General features: G+C 37.5%; 2 protein-coding genes across 3 annotated transcripts; both read right to left on the bottom strand.

Annotated features, from left to right (window-relative positions):
- Positions 1-412: 412 nt before the first annotated feature.
- LOC117906630 (transcription factor SPATULA-like) lies at positions 413-4292 on the bottom strand. 2 transcript variants are annotated; one of them, XM_034819742.1, is made up of 6 exons: positions 3633-4292; positions 3232-3330; positions 3080-3145; positions 2941-3006; positions 827-1126; positions 413-748 (listed from the first exon to the last, which is right to left on the bottom strand). In XM_034819742.1, exons 1-6 carry the CDS (start codon positions 4122-4124, stop codon positions 662-664), a joined length of 1110 nt encoding a protein of 369 aa, XP_034675633.1. In that variant the 5' UTR covers positions 4125-4292; the 3' UTR covers positions 413-661. The 2 variants fall into 2 exon arrangements, with proteins under 2 accessions (XP_034675633.1, XP_034675634.1); XM_034819743.1 differs by having other exon boundaries at positions 3232-3327; positions 3633-4291.
- Positions 4293-8231: 3939 nt separating this feature from the next.
- LOC117907893 (probable E3 ubiquitin-protein ligase RHG1A) lies at positions 8232-15352 on the bottom strand. The gene is made up of 6 exons (XM_034821572.1): positions 15049-15352; positions 11644-13514; positions 9948-9998; positions 9023-9121; positions 8797-8940; positions 8232-8713 (listed from the first exon to the last, which is right to left on the bottom strand). The coding sequence occupies exons 2-6, from the start codon at positions 13420-13422 to the stop codon at positions 8582-8584; spliced, it is 2205 nt and encodes a 734-aa protein (XP_034677463.1). The 5' UTR covers positions 13423-13514; positions 15049-15352; the 3' UTR covers positions 8232-8581.
- Between the last annotated feature and the right edge of the window lie 1795 nt (positions 15353-17147).

The following is a 17147-nucleotide window of genomic DNA, read 5'->3' as shown; positions in this document are numbered from 1 at the left end:
AACCAGGTCATCAGCATTATAAACTATTTTATCATATATAAAAGGTCAAAAACCATCACTTCAACGGACTAAATATGCCGAAATGGTGTCTGCGCTCTGCTGTACCCACGCATGCTTAGACACTGGAAAGGTTGAAATCAGGCTGCTTTATTTTTCTATAAAAAATTGAAATAGCATTTGAGCAAATTCATAAAACCAGCACTTAAAACCAAGCATGTTTAATCAATGCCCGTCCACTGTGCACAAGCATGCTCAGACGACTTTGCCAAGGTAACGATCAGTAAGTCTAATTTCCAATTTCCAATTTCCCATATAGAGTCACTAAGCATGCTTGAAAATAATCAGATCCCTGGGCATGGCAAAATGGCAGACATGGAGAATGTTCGTCTTTGGGAACTGTACAAATAGCAACTTCTATCCAACCTAAGGCAACATCATTAGCTTTTTAAAAATGAACACCAAAAAACTTGGTAAACATTGTTATAAACGTTAAGGAATTTCAAAAGTTCGGATCCCTTATGTTTAACCTTTTTAAGCATAAATAACCTAACAAAGTTGCACATGTCAGCAGTTTCTTAAGTGTTTCAACAAGTAAAACTTCTAAATGGCTTCTGTGATTTCATACATACTGACTGTTTGAGGATGAAATCTTCCCGGCTGGTTAGGAAGACACACCAGATGATGAGTTTTTCCTGGAGCAGTTCATCTCTCCTTGAGGTTCTGGTAATGCCTCTTCGTGGCAGATTTCCTTCACATTGCAGGTACATGGTCAATGTTACTCCCAGATTCCTGAAAAAATATTCAATCATCCATACTAAAAAGTTACCTTGGATGATCCTGTGAGATTGAAGGGTCCATAATGAGGCTGATCTGAATGTTCAAAACCAAACGAGGTATCTGAATTGTTCATGTTTGTCATCGTGGGTATGGCAATTGGTTGGCTGGTAAGATCAAATGTAGTTTGCATTGAGATTTCTTGATTAGCAGGAAGTGTGCCAGTTCCACTGTTGCTAAGCAATAGATTTCCCTCAGCAAAACCTGCTCCCGTTTGGGGCAGCTGCGTAGGCTGCAGTGCTCCTGGTAAGTAGATTGGATGTAAACTTAATCCATTTCTCATTGTTAGCATCTGTAAAACCAATCACAAAGAAAAAGATCAGAAATCTTGTTGATTCTGCTTCAATTCCTGGTATTATATTTTGTCACATGAAGAAGAAATTACAAGAACATTAGTTAACAATTTCAAAATCAAACAGAACACCAAGCTTTATTTAGCTACATACCCATTCTCTAACAAATTAGCAAAATAATTTTAAGGAGCATTATATTATTTTATTTAAAATAATAATAATAACAGCATTTGGCTTCAATTTACAGGTCAGCCAATACAACTTTATCATTTTTATTAAAAGGGAATGCCTGAACTTACAGATAATAGATTCAAGGTAATTGGTAAATGTTCTTTAACTCCAGGATTGTAAGTGGCTATTTGTTTTACAACCTAAGTAGAAATTTCATGAAAATGGACATGTAGAAAGTGATTAAGATGTTGGCCTCATTAATTATCACACTAAAATTAGGACTCTATAAGATCTTTTGCAAAAATGAAGTTAGTGCAAAGAAAATCACCAAATGTAGGAGAGTGATTCAATTCGAGTTGAAGATGCTATAATGGCAAGAGGAAGGAAACCAAGCTCAATCATGAGTATATGAAGGGTCAGCCCTGTAATCTAAAGCAATAAAATAAATGAGGGATCAGGCTCTGTAATCTAAAATAATAAAACAATAAGCAGCATTCAGAATACACTAGTACAAACCTATAAACTAATTCTGCTAAGTGTTCAGATCCAGTTACTTTCCAGAAGTTCAATCTGACAAACCTACACTCAAGATGAACTGCACTTTTTCTTTGCTAAATTATTGGGAAAAACAAGGCACTTTGCTTAACATGGAATAGCCCAGCACTCCCGCAAGGAATTAATATCTCACAACCCCAACTCATGATCTATTCTGCTTTTGTTGCTAGACCTTGGAATGTGTCTGATACTATCACTTAGAACTAGTATTGGATGATGGAAAATGACTGGCCAAATTCCTCTATTAGAATAAACATATAAATGAGCTTTAAATTATTTTAAAGTTTTTATATTAGTTCCACACGCACTGAGTACACTGAGTTGATCAAGAACTAGTCACAGATCCTGTGTTTCTAAATGGATTTCACAAACACCAGAACCAAGTAGTTGATACTAGTATAAAACATGACATTCTATATTGAGTTTACAAGTAGAAACCGGTCTGGAGTTGATGAACATAGGCAAAAAACGTTCCATGAATTGACTAATCCAAAACATATTTGAAATCAGGCTATTTCTTACTAGATTTTGAGGAGAACAATGGATTTCTAGTCATTTTAATAGCCATAACAGCCACATCATATTCAATCAGAATGTTCCAGCCAGATTGAACATATTCCAAGACATCACTAGCAAATTGATCCGCTTGGTCCAACTCAAGGTTCTATGTGAATCAAATCAAAATTGGGGTATCAAGACAACCTAATTGCTAATGGATTTTTGCCCATGATTTATGATTCAATACAGCACATATCTGGCACCATTAGGATGATTATTAAATTAATTTTACTATCATTCACCTGACAATTTCATGACTAGATTCATGTTTGTATATCCCGACTTAATGGACATGGAGACTTATCCTTGATACCAATCCCATGCCTTAATGAAATAATTTTGAAGGTTACACAGGCTAAGAGTGAAATAAATACACTGATATTGACTTACAGAAATAATGATGGTAAGTAAGCAAAATCATCTATAGCTGCAATTGACAATCACACAGTCACAGACGAAAAGCAACAAAATAGATGACAACCTGCAATTGAAGCAAATATTTGTCCCAAAACATAAAGAGAACACTAACCTGAACTTGGAGCTGAAGCTGCTTCAGGTATTCGATGGCTTCATCCAACATTGAAGCCTTATCCGTCTATAATAAAAAGGACGTCAAAGCATTAGCATTCACACACAGCTCAAGAGCATACAGGTTTTGGATTACGTACCTTATTAGAATTAGGAATTAAATTCTGCAAGGCTTTCATTTTTTCATTTATCCTGCTCCTCCTTCTCTGTCCACCAAATTAAAACATTACAACCCAGAAATCAAAATCTATAACAACAATACATATTCGACGTCAGAGCCTCATAACCCAACCTTTTCTGACAAATTATGGACCTCAGCTGCTCTGCTCCTCTTTGAAGAAGACCGAGACGGGGCTGGATTCGAGGGCACATCCGATGCTTCAGGACCCTTCTAAGTTCAACAAGAATCAACCAACGAAAAATTTCAAAAAAGATCAAACTAAGGCTCCGTTTGGTAGCTGAGGAAGTGTAGAAAAATAAAAAGAAAAAAAATCAAATATTAGAGTCTAAAATTATCCGTGATATAGGATCTCATAAAACAAAGCAGACTCCATTCAACCAAGACTAATACAATTATTTTGCTTAATTGAGTTGTTCTATTCTTAAGAAAACACAGAAATTTTATTTACTTTATTTTCCTCCATTCTCTCAGCAACCAATCGGATAGTAAACAATTCCTTGAACTGAAACTACCTCGCTATCACAACCAAAGTCGTCCACGCTATTCTCCATGGAAAACATTCTTCTCTTCCTGGAAAGCGTGATCGCCTCAGAATCCACAGCAGCAATAGAACTGAAAGTGTTCCCAGCACTCTCCTTCATACCCGCAGGGCAATAGGCCCCGTGATCTGAGAAGTTAATGCCGGTGGAGGATTCAACCACGGCAGATGATCCAGCCGTAGAGATTCCGCTCCTAACTCGGCAGTCGGAGTCGGAAAGAATCGCCGATCGAGAGAACCGGCGCCGATCCTTCTGTGGAGACAACACTTCGGCGGCGGAAGCCTTCTCCGGATGTAGTAGCGCAGGCGAAAAGGAGTGCGCGTGCTTGGCCTTAATAGTACTAGTAGTAGTAGAAGAAGAAGACTGATTATGGAGGAAGTGGTGAAGAAACGCAGAGATATCTTCTGATTCGAGAGCGAGAGCGGTGGCAGAAGAAGAAACGTTGGTTCCATACAGATCCGCCATTTTTTTTTCCCTTAGAAATCAGAAATCGAGAAAACGAAATGGAAGAAGAATAATCAAACGCCAAGGTTTTGTTCGTATCCCCTTTTCTCTGCAAGACGCATTTCTCTCTCTTTCTCTTATTTTCTCGGGGTTTCTTTCTCTCTCTCTCTCTCTCTCTCTCAAAGATGGCTTACAGAAGTTGGATAGCTTAAGAGAAACTGCTTCCAAGTTATAATCAAAATTTGATTATTCTCCCGCCTTAATTATCGTGATTAGGATTTAGGGTTAATTGAGGAGAAACACCCAGTATTTTATGTTATTTCGTAAAGACCCCAGGTTTCTTTAATATTTGCAAATGTGAGTGGGGGATTGGTAGCCGTTTTGTCAGATTGAAAATTTTCGCACATACAGGCATGAGCCATGGGGCACGTACATGGAATGGAATCCGATGCTAATCTCCCTCACCCTTCCGCCAGGGTCAAATATATTTATTTGAGTTGAAAGGCTATTTGGGAAGGCGTTGAGGAATGTGGTTGAAGAAACGGTGAAGCCCTGAGGCTAAGGGTGACATTTATACTTTTACCCCCGCCTCAATAATGACGAGGTAAAAACTGAAACCACATTTGTCATCATTCACTGTCTTATCCAACCAAACTGAATTTATTAAGAGACAAAAAGTTGCATTCCCAAGGTCTCTTTTGGTGGCGTGTGGCAAACATGGTCTGCTTCACACGGTATGACATTTTTATTTCTTTCTTTTTCTTCCTATTCCCCCCTCTCTCTCTCTTTCTCCACTTTGATTTATAGTTCTCTTCTTCTATGAGTATTCAATTCAACCAACGCCTCACGCCAAAATGTAAGGCATGGTTATTGTACTTCTTTGGAGATCTGCTTCGTTTGTCATATGGATTAACATTTTTGTTCTTTTCTTAAAGAAAAACAAATGGTCTTTTCCTATTTCATTTTTCACGGTTGTTTGCTATGGACCAAAAGGGTAGAATCAAAGCGGTACAAGGTTAAGTGGGTGGGGACTGGGGATGGTTGGTTCAATCAAAATTGATTTGGTTGGGATGGGGATTCCATGTTTTCAGAATTCTCACACAGGTTACAATTCTACCTTAGTTATTTGTTTCTTACTTCTTTTCAACCTGTCATTTTATGCAGGCATCGGGAAGGGAATTTTGCAGTCTCTCAGGTCCCATGGATGTGAAATGGATTGTTATTTCAATTTCTCACATTGAAAATAGTTTTAACCATCTACCATTCCTGCTCCAATCCCTTTCAATCATCTCTATCTTATGTTTGTAATTAAAGCAGCCTCTTTATAAAAAAAAAAAAAAAAAAATCTCAATCTGCATTAATTTTTTAAAATATTCATCAAAAAAAGGTTAGCTTGCCAAATCAGCATCCAGTGATCGTAGTTTTAACCTTAAAACTAAAACCACACTAAGGTTTTAATAAGGAAAAAAAAATACTAATTAACGGTAATTTTAATACAAAAATAAAAAATAAAAAATAAAGCGGTCAATGATATCATGAAAAAAAAGACTAATTTAATTAATATCTTTAAAAATACTTTATACTTTTTCTTTTTCCTTTTTTCGAAATGGATTAGTTTTGTAACAAACTCTATGCAATATCAAAATATTATAATCGCCATAACAGAATTTAAATCTATTACAATTTGCTAGTTGCCAGGCATTCATTGTCTCGGCTTGAAGATTTGGAATGGAGCGTGGGAATTTAAGGAGCGTTGGAATTTAAGGGTATAGAAACAAAAGACTAATAGAATAAAATAAAATAAATTAAAAATAATTTATAAAAATAAAAATAGAAATTATTTGCACTCTTCCTACAATCCCCCATAGAGTGTAAATGTTATTTATTTATTTTTTATTTTTTTTTTGAAGAAAAAAGAATTCAATGCATCAATACTAGTGTCCAAAGGCTATGAACCGGTCTTAGGACTAATAAGTATTGAATCATAAAACATGGTGAAAATAAATTTTTATGAACCAATGTTTCTTTATGTAACTTAAGGGACTTTTATCCACATTGGTTTTCTCAACTACACTACCAGCTTTACAAAATGGGTTGGCACAAATAGGTCATGTGCCCTACCTGGATATTCATGAGAGCTCTAGAGAACTTGTCTAAGTTCTCATAGGAAACGGTCCCACCTCCACTCTGATATAGGTGAAGTTATCAAGTATGTTTTGCATTTAAACATATCATCCATAAAGAATATGGTATTCATTAAGAGTAAACACTCAACCTTAGTCAATGCAGAATACGCTCTATCTACACTATAGAGATGGACTCTCATACAATTAGAGTTGATAGAGCACTTCAAGTCAACAAACAATTTGTTATTACCCATATAAACTTACTTCATGGAATTTTCATTCTAATAGGTTGGGTTACCACCATTCTTGACTTCTGTAATAGGCATAAGCCCCATCCCCATCGATGTTTCTTCCACTAGTTTCTTATTTAGTGGTTTGGTCAAAGGATCAATCAAATTCAACTATGACCACACAAATTCAAAGGATATAGCCCTTGTTTCAAGCCGCTACCGCACAATATTGTGCCTTAGGCGTATATGCATGTTCTTCCCATTAAATATTTTACTCTTAGCCTTAGCAATTGCAGTTTGGCTATTACAAATCATAGACATAGACGGGACTGGTCTTGTCCATAAAGGGATATTTGCTAAGTCACTCAACCTCAGAACTTGCCTTTTCTAAAGTAATAAACTCAACCTCCATAGTAGACCGAGTAATGCAAGTTTGTTTGGTAGACTTCCAAGAAATTGCACTCCCACCAAGGATGAAACATATCCACTAGTGGATTTCATCTCATCTGAATCCGAGATCCAATTTGCATCACTAAATCCTTTAAGGACACTTGGAAATCCACTAAAACACAAACCATAGTTAATGATGCCTCTCAAATACTTAAGGACTCTATGATCAGCAGTCCAATGGTCCTAATTAGGACTTTGGATGTATCGACTCAATTTACCTACTGCATATGCAATGTCAGGTCTAGTACAGTTCATTAAGTACATTAAGCTCCCTATGATCTGAGCATACTCTATTTAGGTAACTCTATGTTCTCTATTTTTCTTCAATTATAAGCTAAGATCATAAGGAGTTGACACTGGTTTACAATCAAAGCGTTCAAACTTCCTTAGGATCTTCTCAACATAGTGCTCTTGAGAGAGTTTAAGCCCATTAGGTGTTCTAGTTATTTTAATTCTTAAAATCACCTCTGCCTCTCCTAGGTCTTTCATATCAAACTTAAAACCTAGGAATTTCTTGATCTCACACACAACCTCTCAGTTAGTTCCAAATATCAGCATGTCATCAACATAAAGGCAGAGATAACCACACATGTGTTATCCTTATACTTGCTGTAGATACACTTATCAGCATCATTAATGGAATATCTATTAGTTATTAACACATGATCAAACTTGTTGTGCCAATGTTTGGGAGCTTGTTTTAACCTTTCCACGACTCATATGGAGTTTTACCAGTTTTCTAGGTTGGTAATAGATGAAAACCATCTTCTAGTTTTGAGTCAATCAAAATGTGTCTTAAATTCACTACATCGATTGCAGAAAAAACCATTTCTTGTCGTCTCTTAAAGAATGTCCCGTAGAAGGAATCAATTTTAGAAATGTCAGGACGGGTGTGAACTAGAAAAACTTTCATTTGGATATAGACTAATAAAATAAATTAAAAATAATTTTTAAAAATAAAAATAAAATTATTTACACTCTTCCTACGTCAAATGCCTTGCATATGCCTTGCATGCTTCCCCAATATTTACTCGCTAGCGAGTAATGAGGTAGGAGTGTCGATTGTGAAGCCTCGAACAACCCTGACGGGTAAATGTTTTTGATGGGTCTTGCCAACGGAGCTTTGATGCAAAAGGTTTCACAAGGTTTGAGCAGCCTCCTGCACAATCGGAACTCTAGACTTTCCAGGGTTCATTCGATTAAATCCACTGGCTCTCCACAAGAAATACCAAGTTTACGTTCCAAACTTAAAACACACATCAAAGCATTTTATCATTTCAAAATCAACAATGATAATAGACAGAAGGATACACCGCACATTATAGAAGTAACCAGTAGGCAAAAGACTCTTATAAACTACTTAATAAAAAAAAATGTATTCTTTCCGATGATCAATGCTGTTCATGAATAAATGAAAAGTTAAAAACAAGTTTTGCTTTAATGTCCCCCTTAATGGTTTGCAACCTCCCCCAGGAGATTGCCAGCTTTAATTAAAATATAAAGAAGAAAAGAAATACATCTGGGTCTTTGCATGACATAGAAGAGATTGATGCCATGAGAAACTAGCTCCCAAGGGGGAAACAAAGCAGCATCCGCCGGGTGTTGGTTTCACCACTCTCGGCCCCACCCTTGTGCAATCCTTTTTCAAGTAATAGCCTCAAAATAGCCCCTCTCATATACCCAGGGCAGTTGTTTTACAAATGGGGCACAAGTTCTTGTGCATCAGCCACTGTTTAATACAGCTATAATGGAAATCATGACCACATTCCAGAGTCCCAATATCTTCTCCATCTCCATATTCCTCCTGAAAATAATAAACCGACGGTTCATACAAAGTATAAACACAAGACATGGCCTGGTGAAGATGTAGAAAGAACATATCATTACCTGACAAATACAGCAGGGTTCCACTTCGACCTCAGCTCCTCTGGCCACTGACCAATATTTTCGCTGTTTCAGCCGCTTCAATATAGTTTCTTCGCTCAATCCAGTGCACACATCTCCGATGCGCTCTTCCAGAGCCAATAGCTCCTAACAACCCAATAAACATTGTATTTAGATAACAATCTCAAACAGGAGAACAAAATGCAAAGACATTTTTCATGTATTTTACCTCATAAGACATATTATCCACATCAAGTCGCATATCCCTATGACGATCATGAATATCAGCCACCCCAAAAAATACTGACTGGTCCAGGATCATGACATCCTAACACAAGCAAAAGCACATGTTATATGCCCCTGATTCAATTAGAAGATAACTAGCACCTGTATGTTGCAGCTAAACACAAGGATTCCATGTTCATCCACCAGCTCTTAGTTTATAGCAATCTCCAACACTGTTAAAGGAAATGACAAGATACAAACTTTTGGCTATTTATTTACATCTATATAGAAAAGAATCAAATGCGAGGCCAACTCCTAAAGCTGAATTCTTTTTTTTTTTCCTTAAATTTAAAGTTGTAAATAATTAAATGTCTTAGGCCTAGAACTTTCCATCCTCAAGTCTCACTTAGTACACAGACTGCTAATTTCAAAGAGTCGTGTATTATAAAAACCAAAAAGGAAAGTCAACAATATTGGGCCTACTATTTTCCATTCTCTCCCCCACCCCACCCCCCACCCACCACCCAATCACTTTAGTGAATATCTAGTAATCATGATCAGGCATCACCCTCCTAGTTATTGAGGTAAATGCATCTAATTGTAACAATGCATAAATGAATCTCATGAAGCAGTGAATTTAAATTGACCAATTTTTTTCCACTATGGCACCACATACCTCACATGAAACCACCTTTTTCCACCTCTCACCTCACATGAACCCAAATATACAGTCATAATTCTCATCATAAATATAAATCAAATTAAGTTAATAGAAACCAAACCAAACAACTCCCACCCTTTTCTTCCCTGTTAGATATTGGCAATGTTTTCCAGCCATTATTTCCACCACTAACAAATTATAAATTGGAAAAAATGAGAACCTTTTAGCTTATTTCATCTATTAATATACACAACATAATGTGTCTAACCTCAAATCGCAAGTCCTCACCCCTACGCATGAGATCCAAGACATTGCGAATCTGCTCCACATAAAAATGAAATTGTTAGCTACAATCAAATACCCCTTTTCCATTACCAGAATGTTTTTAAAACTAAGTAGAGAAATAAAAATTGCGATAAGCTTCCCAATGTATCATATCATTTAAAAACATTCAGCATCCATGCATAAGATGAAAAATATTTTCTGTTAGGAAGGTTCAATGCAATTTTTATATAACAAAACCAGGTGCTCACAGAGTAACAGCATTTATTTTCTTTGGAACTCATTCAGGATTTGAATTCATATGATGAGAGTGAAGGAAATAAGACATCATATGAAACTGAAAGAACATCTTTGACTTTTTTGTAAAATAACTTGACCAAATTACACGTAAATATCCCTGTCATATTATAAAATAGAAAGAACTGAAGAACTGAGCAACAAACATGCCAACTAAAACTTCAAATTGAAACCAAATTTTTCATTTGTCATTTACTATAGAAGCACCAAGAAATCAACATGCCAACTAAATTAAAGTGAAACTTTATTTTTCATTTATTATAGCTAATCCTGTATCTAAAATCCAGTAAAAATAAAATCAGAAAAATAAACCAGTATAGGTTAATCATGACACTGTTAACTCCGACTAACAACTAGGCCTTCAGTGCCAAATATGAGAAATTCTGTGGAAAACACACATGTCATCAGGAAGGAATGCCCTGGAGTACCAGTTATAGAACCAGGAGTCCTTGATGGAAACATGTTTGTAGCTTTGCAATGGCCAAAATCACCATATTTACTTACTTTTTCACACATGGATTTCAGGTATCATATTGTATGTAAAGTCAACAAGAACAAACTTATAGGCAACAGCAATCTTGCCTCACATGGTGGTTATGGACATCCTTCAAACTAGGGCATTATTCAAAGTATGAATTCTGCTAAACCAAAATGAATTTCTAATCTTTGAAAGTTGAGCGAGAGAAAAGCTAAGGGCCTGGTTTGGGAACTGTTCTTGAAACCAATTTTCTGTTGTTTAGAACAAAAAACAGTTTTTTAACTCCAAAAATATGTTCGTAAATTTTTTGTCTAAAACCAGTTTTTTGAGAATTAGCTGTCAAAACAAACTAGTTTTTAGAACAAATTTAAGTCATTTTCAGGAATGGTTTTATAGTATTCTGAGAAACAATTGTAAACATAAAGAATGCTTTGAAAACTTTTGCATTACATACAACTGCATAACACCTTCATGGACAATAAAGTGAGAAACTCATTTTTCATATCTGAGTTCCCAAATAGAATTTTTCTTTCCTAAAAACAGTTTATAACTGTTTTGTGAGAATTGCTTTTGAAAATGTTGCCAAACAAGCCTTTAAGTTTCAAAACAAGGAGAAAATCTCTCAAGCATCCACAAGTCCCCATTTCTAAAGGGTTGTTAGAGATGCACAAAATCAAAGATGAATAGAAATGATTTGGATAAAACAGAAATCCTGGTGATGGTGATAACAGTTGGACTGGTTTAGATCATGCAATGACTTCATATAACCATCAGATACGGTGTTTTGTCACATCAATCATCATGTCCAAAAATCTAATGAACAAAAGTCACCACAGAACCACAGACATGACAGATGTTTAGTTGCAACATATCTCAATGTCAAGCAATAAGGAGTTCAGGAACATACCTCAGATACTAGCCTGCTTCTTCCTTCACTGGCAGCAGCCAAGGTACGCAATGAATAGGGAATTCCGAGAACACCATCACCATGTCTTTCCATCAATAATGCTGACCTTGGATATGATTGATGATGCCCCTGGTTGCCAGCTCCAGATGAAGGCACCACCTCCTGTGAGGAAGGTGAAGGACCTGAACGTAATGGAGAATAGTTGCTGCTCTGGCCTCCAGAGTCAGCACCAACAGAAGAAAACAATGATCGGCGAACATATTCTGATAATCTTCGTGAATATTGTGAAGGAGGATCACGAGGAGGACCCCAGGTAGGAGCAGATGATGAATTGACACCTGAACTTGAGCCAGTCCGAGAAGTAGAAGCAGAATTTCCAGGGGTGGTCATATTTCCACCAGCTAAATTCCTATTTGTAGGATTTTGAGGCAAAGATCTGAGATCAATTGCAGGTAAAAACATTGAATGCTCCAGAGTGTTTCTTGGCATGCTTCTTGAACTGGATTCCTCACGAGGTGCAGCATCTCTCTCACCAGAAATGAGAGGACTTGATGAATTGCCATGTCTTGAGCTAGAAGCTCCACTCCATCTAAAAGATTGCATGGTTCTAGGCAAGTTAGGAGCATGGTTGACAACAGATTGGCTTTGAGAACTTGCATTGTCTGCTGCTGGCGTTGACCTCAAGTCTGGAGCATGATTAACTGGTATAAGTCTTGTTGACTGCTGGTGTGATGAAACATTAGAGTGCCTAACAGATCCACCTGTTGAAAATAAATTATGGGGCACAGAATCTTGCTGATGTGAAGGATTTATCCTCATACGGAAATTCCTATGAGAGCTTTCTGCACTTCCTGGCACATTTAAAACAGGAAGGCTGTCAGTAGCTACTCGCCTCACACCCAGCCCAAGTCTTGGGTTCACCTGTTCTGCAGGGCTAGCACCAATAATATTCCCTGAGGGGCTAGAGATACTTAAACCGTTACCAGCATTATAACGAGCGGGAACAACAGCATGCCATACATTATTTTCTGTTCGCTGAAAGCTGCTGGAACTCCCACCAACAGAAGATTGGCCAATGTTTCCTTCAAGGGCCTTCCTTTTACAGGACAAACGACGACCTTCCAAAGAACTACCTGGCCTACCATCATTCTCTTCCACCAAATATCCACCACTCAAAATGCGAGGCCCAAAAGGATCAGAAGAGCTACTAGCTGATGGAAGATTTTCTGACCCACTAGACTTGTATAAATTAGGGCATTCCAAGCCTTGACAATCATCACCACCAGAACCCACAAATCCTGCATTTAGATTAAGATTCTGAGCAATAGCATCAGAACTGGAACTTTGCAAAAACAAAGGTCCATTGACAATCTGATTGCTGCTAGGATTTACATTAACATTATCCAGTGAAAGCACATTTGATGGTTCACATCGGTGTTCTTCTAACCTTGGACCAGCTCCAGCACAACCACTCACCGAAGTTGCCCAACCATGTTCTGTTTTACATTCATCACAGCTGACAATATTTTGTGTGTTAATCGAACTGGGTTCACCTAAACTCCATCCACTCAAGTTTTGCCCTCCATGACTAATAGAATTCAGAAATGCAAGATTTGTATCACTGGGTGGTTGCATATAATCTGCTAACCGGTTTTCTGCAGGATTCCGCATATTATTCCAGCAAAGTTGCTGATCTAAACCAGCACCGCTTGATGTAGATCCATGGTCAAAGTTTAATGTTTCAGGCAAGGAACCAATAGCACCTTTTTGCCCTTGCATTAAGGCCAACTGGTAACTGCTTTAAAATTGTAAAGGTTCCAAAGAAAATTCCAATCCACACAGTAATTCACACAAGGACTTCTTTGGCCAATCTGAAACCATGAAACCACAAAAGGAAAAAAGAAAATTAATTGATTTGAAAGTTAAAGAATTATATAATCATGTAACAACATATTAACTCTTGCAAAACAAGTTTAATGTAAGAAACAATAGGGATGCAAAATGAATGGCAACCAGTTCACAAAGGAAAAGGCAGTCTGCTACTTGATACTCAAAATCCAAGTTTATCCAAAGAGCATATATTTTCAGAACCTCATTTTTAATTGCTAATCCATACAGAAAAATGGATATGAAAGCTCAGAACGTCTAGTCTCCTGTGAATACAGAAAAACGAACATTAAAAGGAAATACAATCAAGGAAATCAAGGAAAGAGCAGTTGATTCACAAGGACAAGAAGCAGAAAAAGTTGTCAAGAATGCATATGATGGATTCCCTGAATGACAATGACAACCAGTCAGCTGTTATGTATACAAGCCGTACAGGGCCACAACACAGCAACTGAAGGCAACCTGGTGAGCTAATAATCAGAAGGTAACCCATCAGATGCCATCTCAACCTGCAAGCAATTTAGCAAATATATCCAAAGGCAACTAAGACCGTCATATTCATTTACTAAACTCAATACACTTTCTGCAATTAGAACAAGCAGATAAATTTCCTAATATATCACCACAACACTTCCAACCCGCTCAAAACAAAGAAAGGAGATAAAAAGCTTCTGATTAGACAACTGCATCTCGCTTGTGCACCATTTTAAGATCACCCCAGATCAAATCCTATACTACAAATAAGTCAAGACAACTAAAAGGGGCAGGGTTTGAGAACACCAAACCACCCTACAAAAGGAAAATCAAACATTCGAAGCAGGTAGTGTATACAAAATTGTATCCTTCATTCAGCATAATGGAAAACATATCCATTTACAACCAAGAAATGTGCACCAATTACAGAAAGGGTTTGCAAAAATCCCAAAATAAAGCACCACACATTAGGTGAAACTGCAATCAGCTTCTATTAAACAGAAAATAACAACGTAAACAACAGAGAACAGACTAACAAACATTCTGATCAGATTTTAAAAATATTAGGCTGAAGAGAGAAGAGTTTCAAACAGAACCCATGATGCTCCGTTTGGTTGCTGAGAAAATGTAGGAAAAAGAAAAGAAATGTAAAAAAAAAAAAAAAAAAAACTTCCTATAAATCGAGACCTGGCAAAGGCTGAGCCGAGATTTTCTTTCTTTAGGGAGGCAAACTTTTTTCAACACAAATCAAAAGATTAAAAAAATTTCCTTTTCTTCATTTTTTTTCCGCTTCAGTTTCCTTAGCAACCAAACGACGACGAAATGAATCCGTTCTAATCTGCGCCATTTATTTATTTATTCATTTTTATAAATAAATTAAAAAAAAAAGTAAAGAAGAAAAATCCGATAAATAAACAAAAATCCTTCAAATCCGATACTGTCATGAATCGATCTTCACCACCCCTAAAAACAACAACAAACAAAAAAAAAGGACAAAAAAGAAAAAATCATAGAAAGAGAAAGGAGCGAATCCGAGAGACATACCAAATGATAGAAGAGCAGGAGATGAGCGGAGAAGAAACCGATGGATCTACAATAAGAGGGCCAAAAAAAATGAAGGAGAAGGCTCTCTTTCCCCCCTTAGCTGCTTCCTCGTTTTTTTCCCCTTCCTGGAGAAAAGATAGAGAGGGGAAAAAAGAGAGAGAGACGACAAACACAGTGAGGAAAGGGAGAAAGAGAGAGGGTTAGAGGAGATGAGAATGGTATGAAGAGAGAGAAGTTAATAGTCACACGAGCAGCAGTTTCCTAACAATTCAATTTAATAAACCAACAAAGCCGAAGGTGTCCTGTTGGCCCGCTTACCAAATGCCCCTCTGGTCTCCGCCTTTCCGCCCCCCTCTCTCGTCCCATGCCCCATCACACGCCCAACACCCTCTCCCTCTCTCAAATTTAAACCCATCTCCCAATGCCACTGGCGAACCCACCTGCCCCTACCCTAACCTCAACCTGAGGTGTGTCTCACCCTAACACCACAACTTTCAACCTTAATGCCTCTACACCTGGTTTCCCTTCAATACCCATGGACCCATCCATTTCTAAATACGTTGCATTTTCCATATTCTTATAATAAATTTACTGGAAAGGAAAAAAATCTTGTATGATAATTTCTAAATATAATGTATCTGATTTTTGGTATATTTTTGAGGTGGGATGCATCTAATGGGGGATTATGATTTTAATGCTACACAACTTGTGCGCATAATAAATAAAATAAAAATAAGGGAAATGGGTAAAGGAGGTGTGAAGACAAAGACTCTTTTGCCTGTGGTTTAATGGGATGAATAAAGAGGCGTGCAAGTTCAAATGGTTGTATTACCCCAACACCCTTTCAATGGCACCTCCTACCGTTCATATATCTCATTCCTGGCGTGGGTGGGCCTCTCTTATTCTCGAGTCTTTGGTCCTATACGTGCTTTTTCTTGGCTCACCTTTCAAAGGTGGTTGCTTTGCTTTTTTATCTTTGTATTTTTATGGATTTATGTTAGGCCAGAAAATAAGGTCCTAATCTAGACATGTGGATTGCTTATATAACCCATTGCGTAACAGCTCCTATTAGGAAAAATAAAATAAAGAAGAGTAGTGATTCCATGCGCCTAAGGGAATATTGAAAATTTTATTGTACGTGCTTTTGAGGTCAGACAAGGTGAGCACTTGGCGAGGAACCCTGACAACTTGAGGCGCAATTTTGTGAACCACTTGAGTGAATGAATGTGGCTTTCAAGTGCAAACGTCGAAGAAGAGGTCTTCACCAAGTGCGGCTGTGTGGAAAATGGGAATAGAGTGGGGTCTTAAACAAGGAGTCGAGTGGTTCAAGCAAAGAGGCGTGGTCGTTGGCATCAAAATGGGGCCTAATCCTTTTATCATTTCACCATTAAATCCTTTTCTGGAAAGGTGGGTGTGTGTGGTGATTGAATCATTTAATTTTGGCTGAGGAAAAACTCATGAACCGCCCTGGGTCTGAATGGACTGGGCATGAGGATTAAGATGACCCACCGCCATTAGCATGTGTGACCATATGGGAGAGATGAAAATATTGCATGAGTGACAATGATTATACACGTTGAAAGCGAGTTCATTTTTAATTTAAAAGTCGAACACGAGAAGGGGGTAAATAAACGACAGTAAAACGCCCATTGACCTGTTAAACCACCACTACCACCACCACCAAGTAATGACAAGAAATGTAGGGTTGATGAAAACGTCTTAGATGCAATTTAATGGATAGGAATCCAGACGCCAGAACAATAGGCGTCTAGATGGCTCACATATTGATGTGGCTGTCGACAACGTCAAAGTCCTAACATCCCAAGGGTTTTGCGTTTTCATATTGAAAATAACCTTGCCCTTAGCCCCATTTCTTGCAGTGGAGTTTCCAGTTACATCAAATAATGTGATACACGTGGCTCTATTCTTGCTGGACAAAAGACGTGTCAACAACCTCTTCAGAAGAAAAGTTTGGAATAAAGATGGTGGATCATCGCATTAAAATCCTGGAAACTACCGAGTTGTTGCACCAGAGTTTTAAATTCATCTTCACCTCTTCTGCAAATTCTATAAAAAAAAATGGAGATTGTGAGAGCTTA

The sequence above is a fragment of the Vitis riparia genome, chromosome 18, assembly GCF_004353265.1.
Source record: "Vitis riparia cultivar Riparia Gloire de Montpellier isolate 1030 chromosome 18, EGFV_Vit.rip_1.0, whole genome shotgun sequence".
NCBI lineage: Eukaryota > Viridiplantae > Streptophyta > Magnoliopsida > Vitales > Vitaceae > Vitis > Vitis riparia.
Note: the sequence above shows the minus strand (reverse complement) of the source record. Positions and strands in the feature narration are given on the sequence as shown.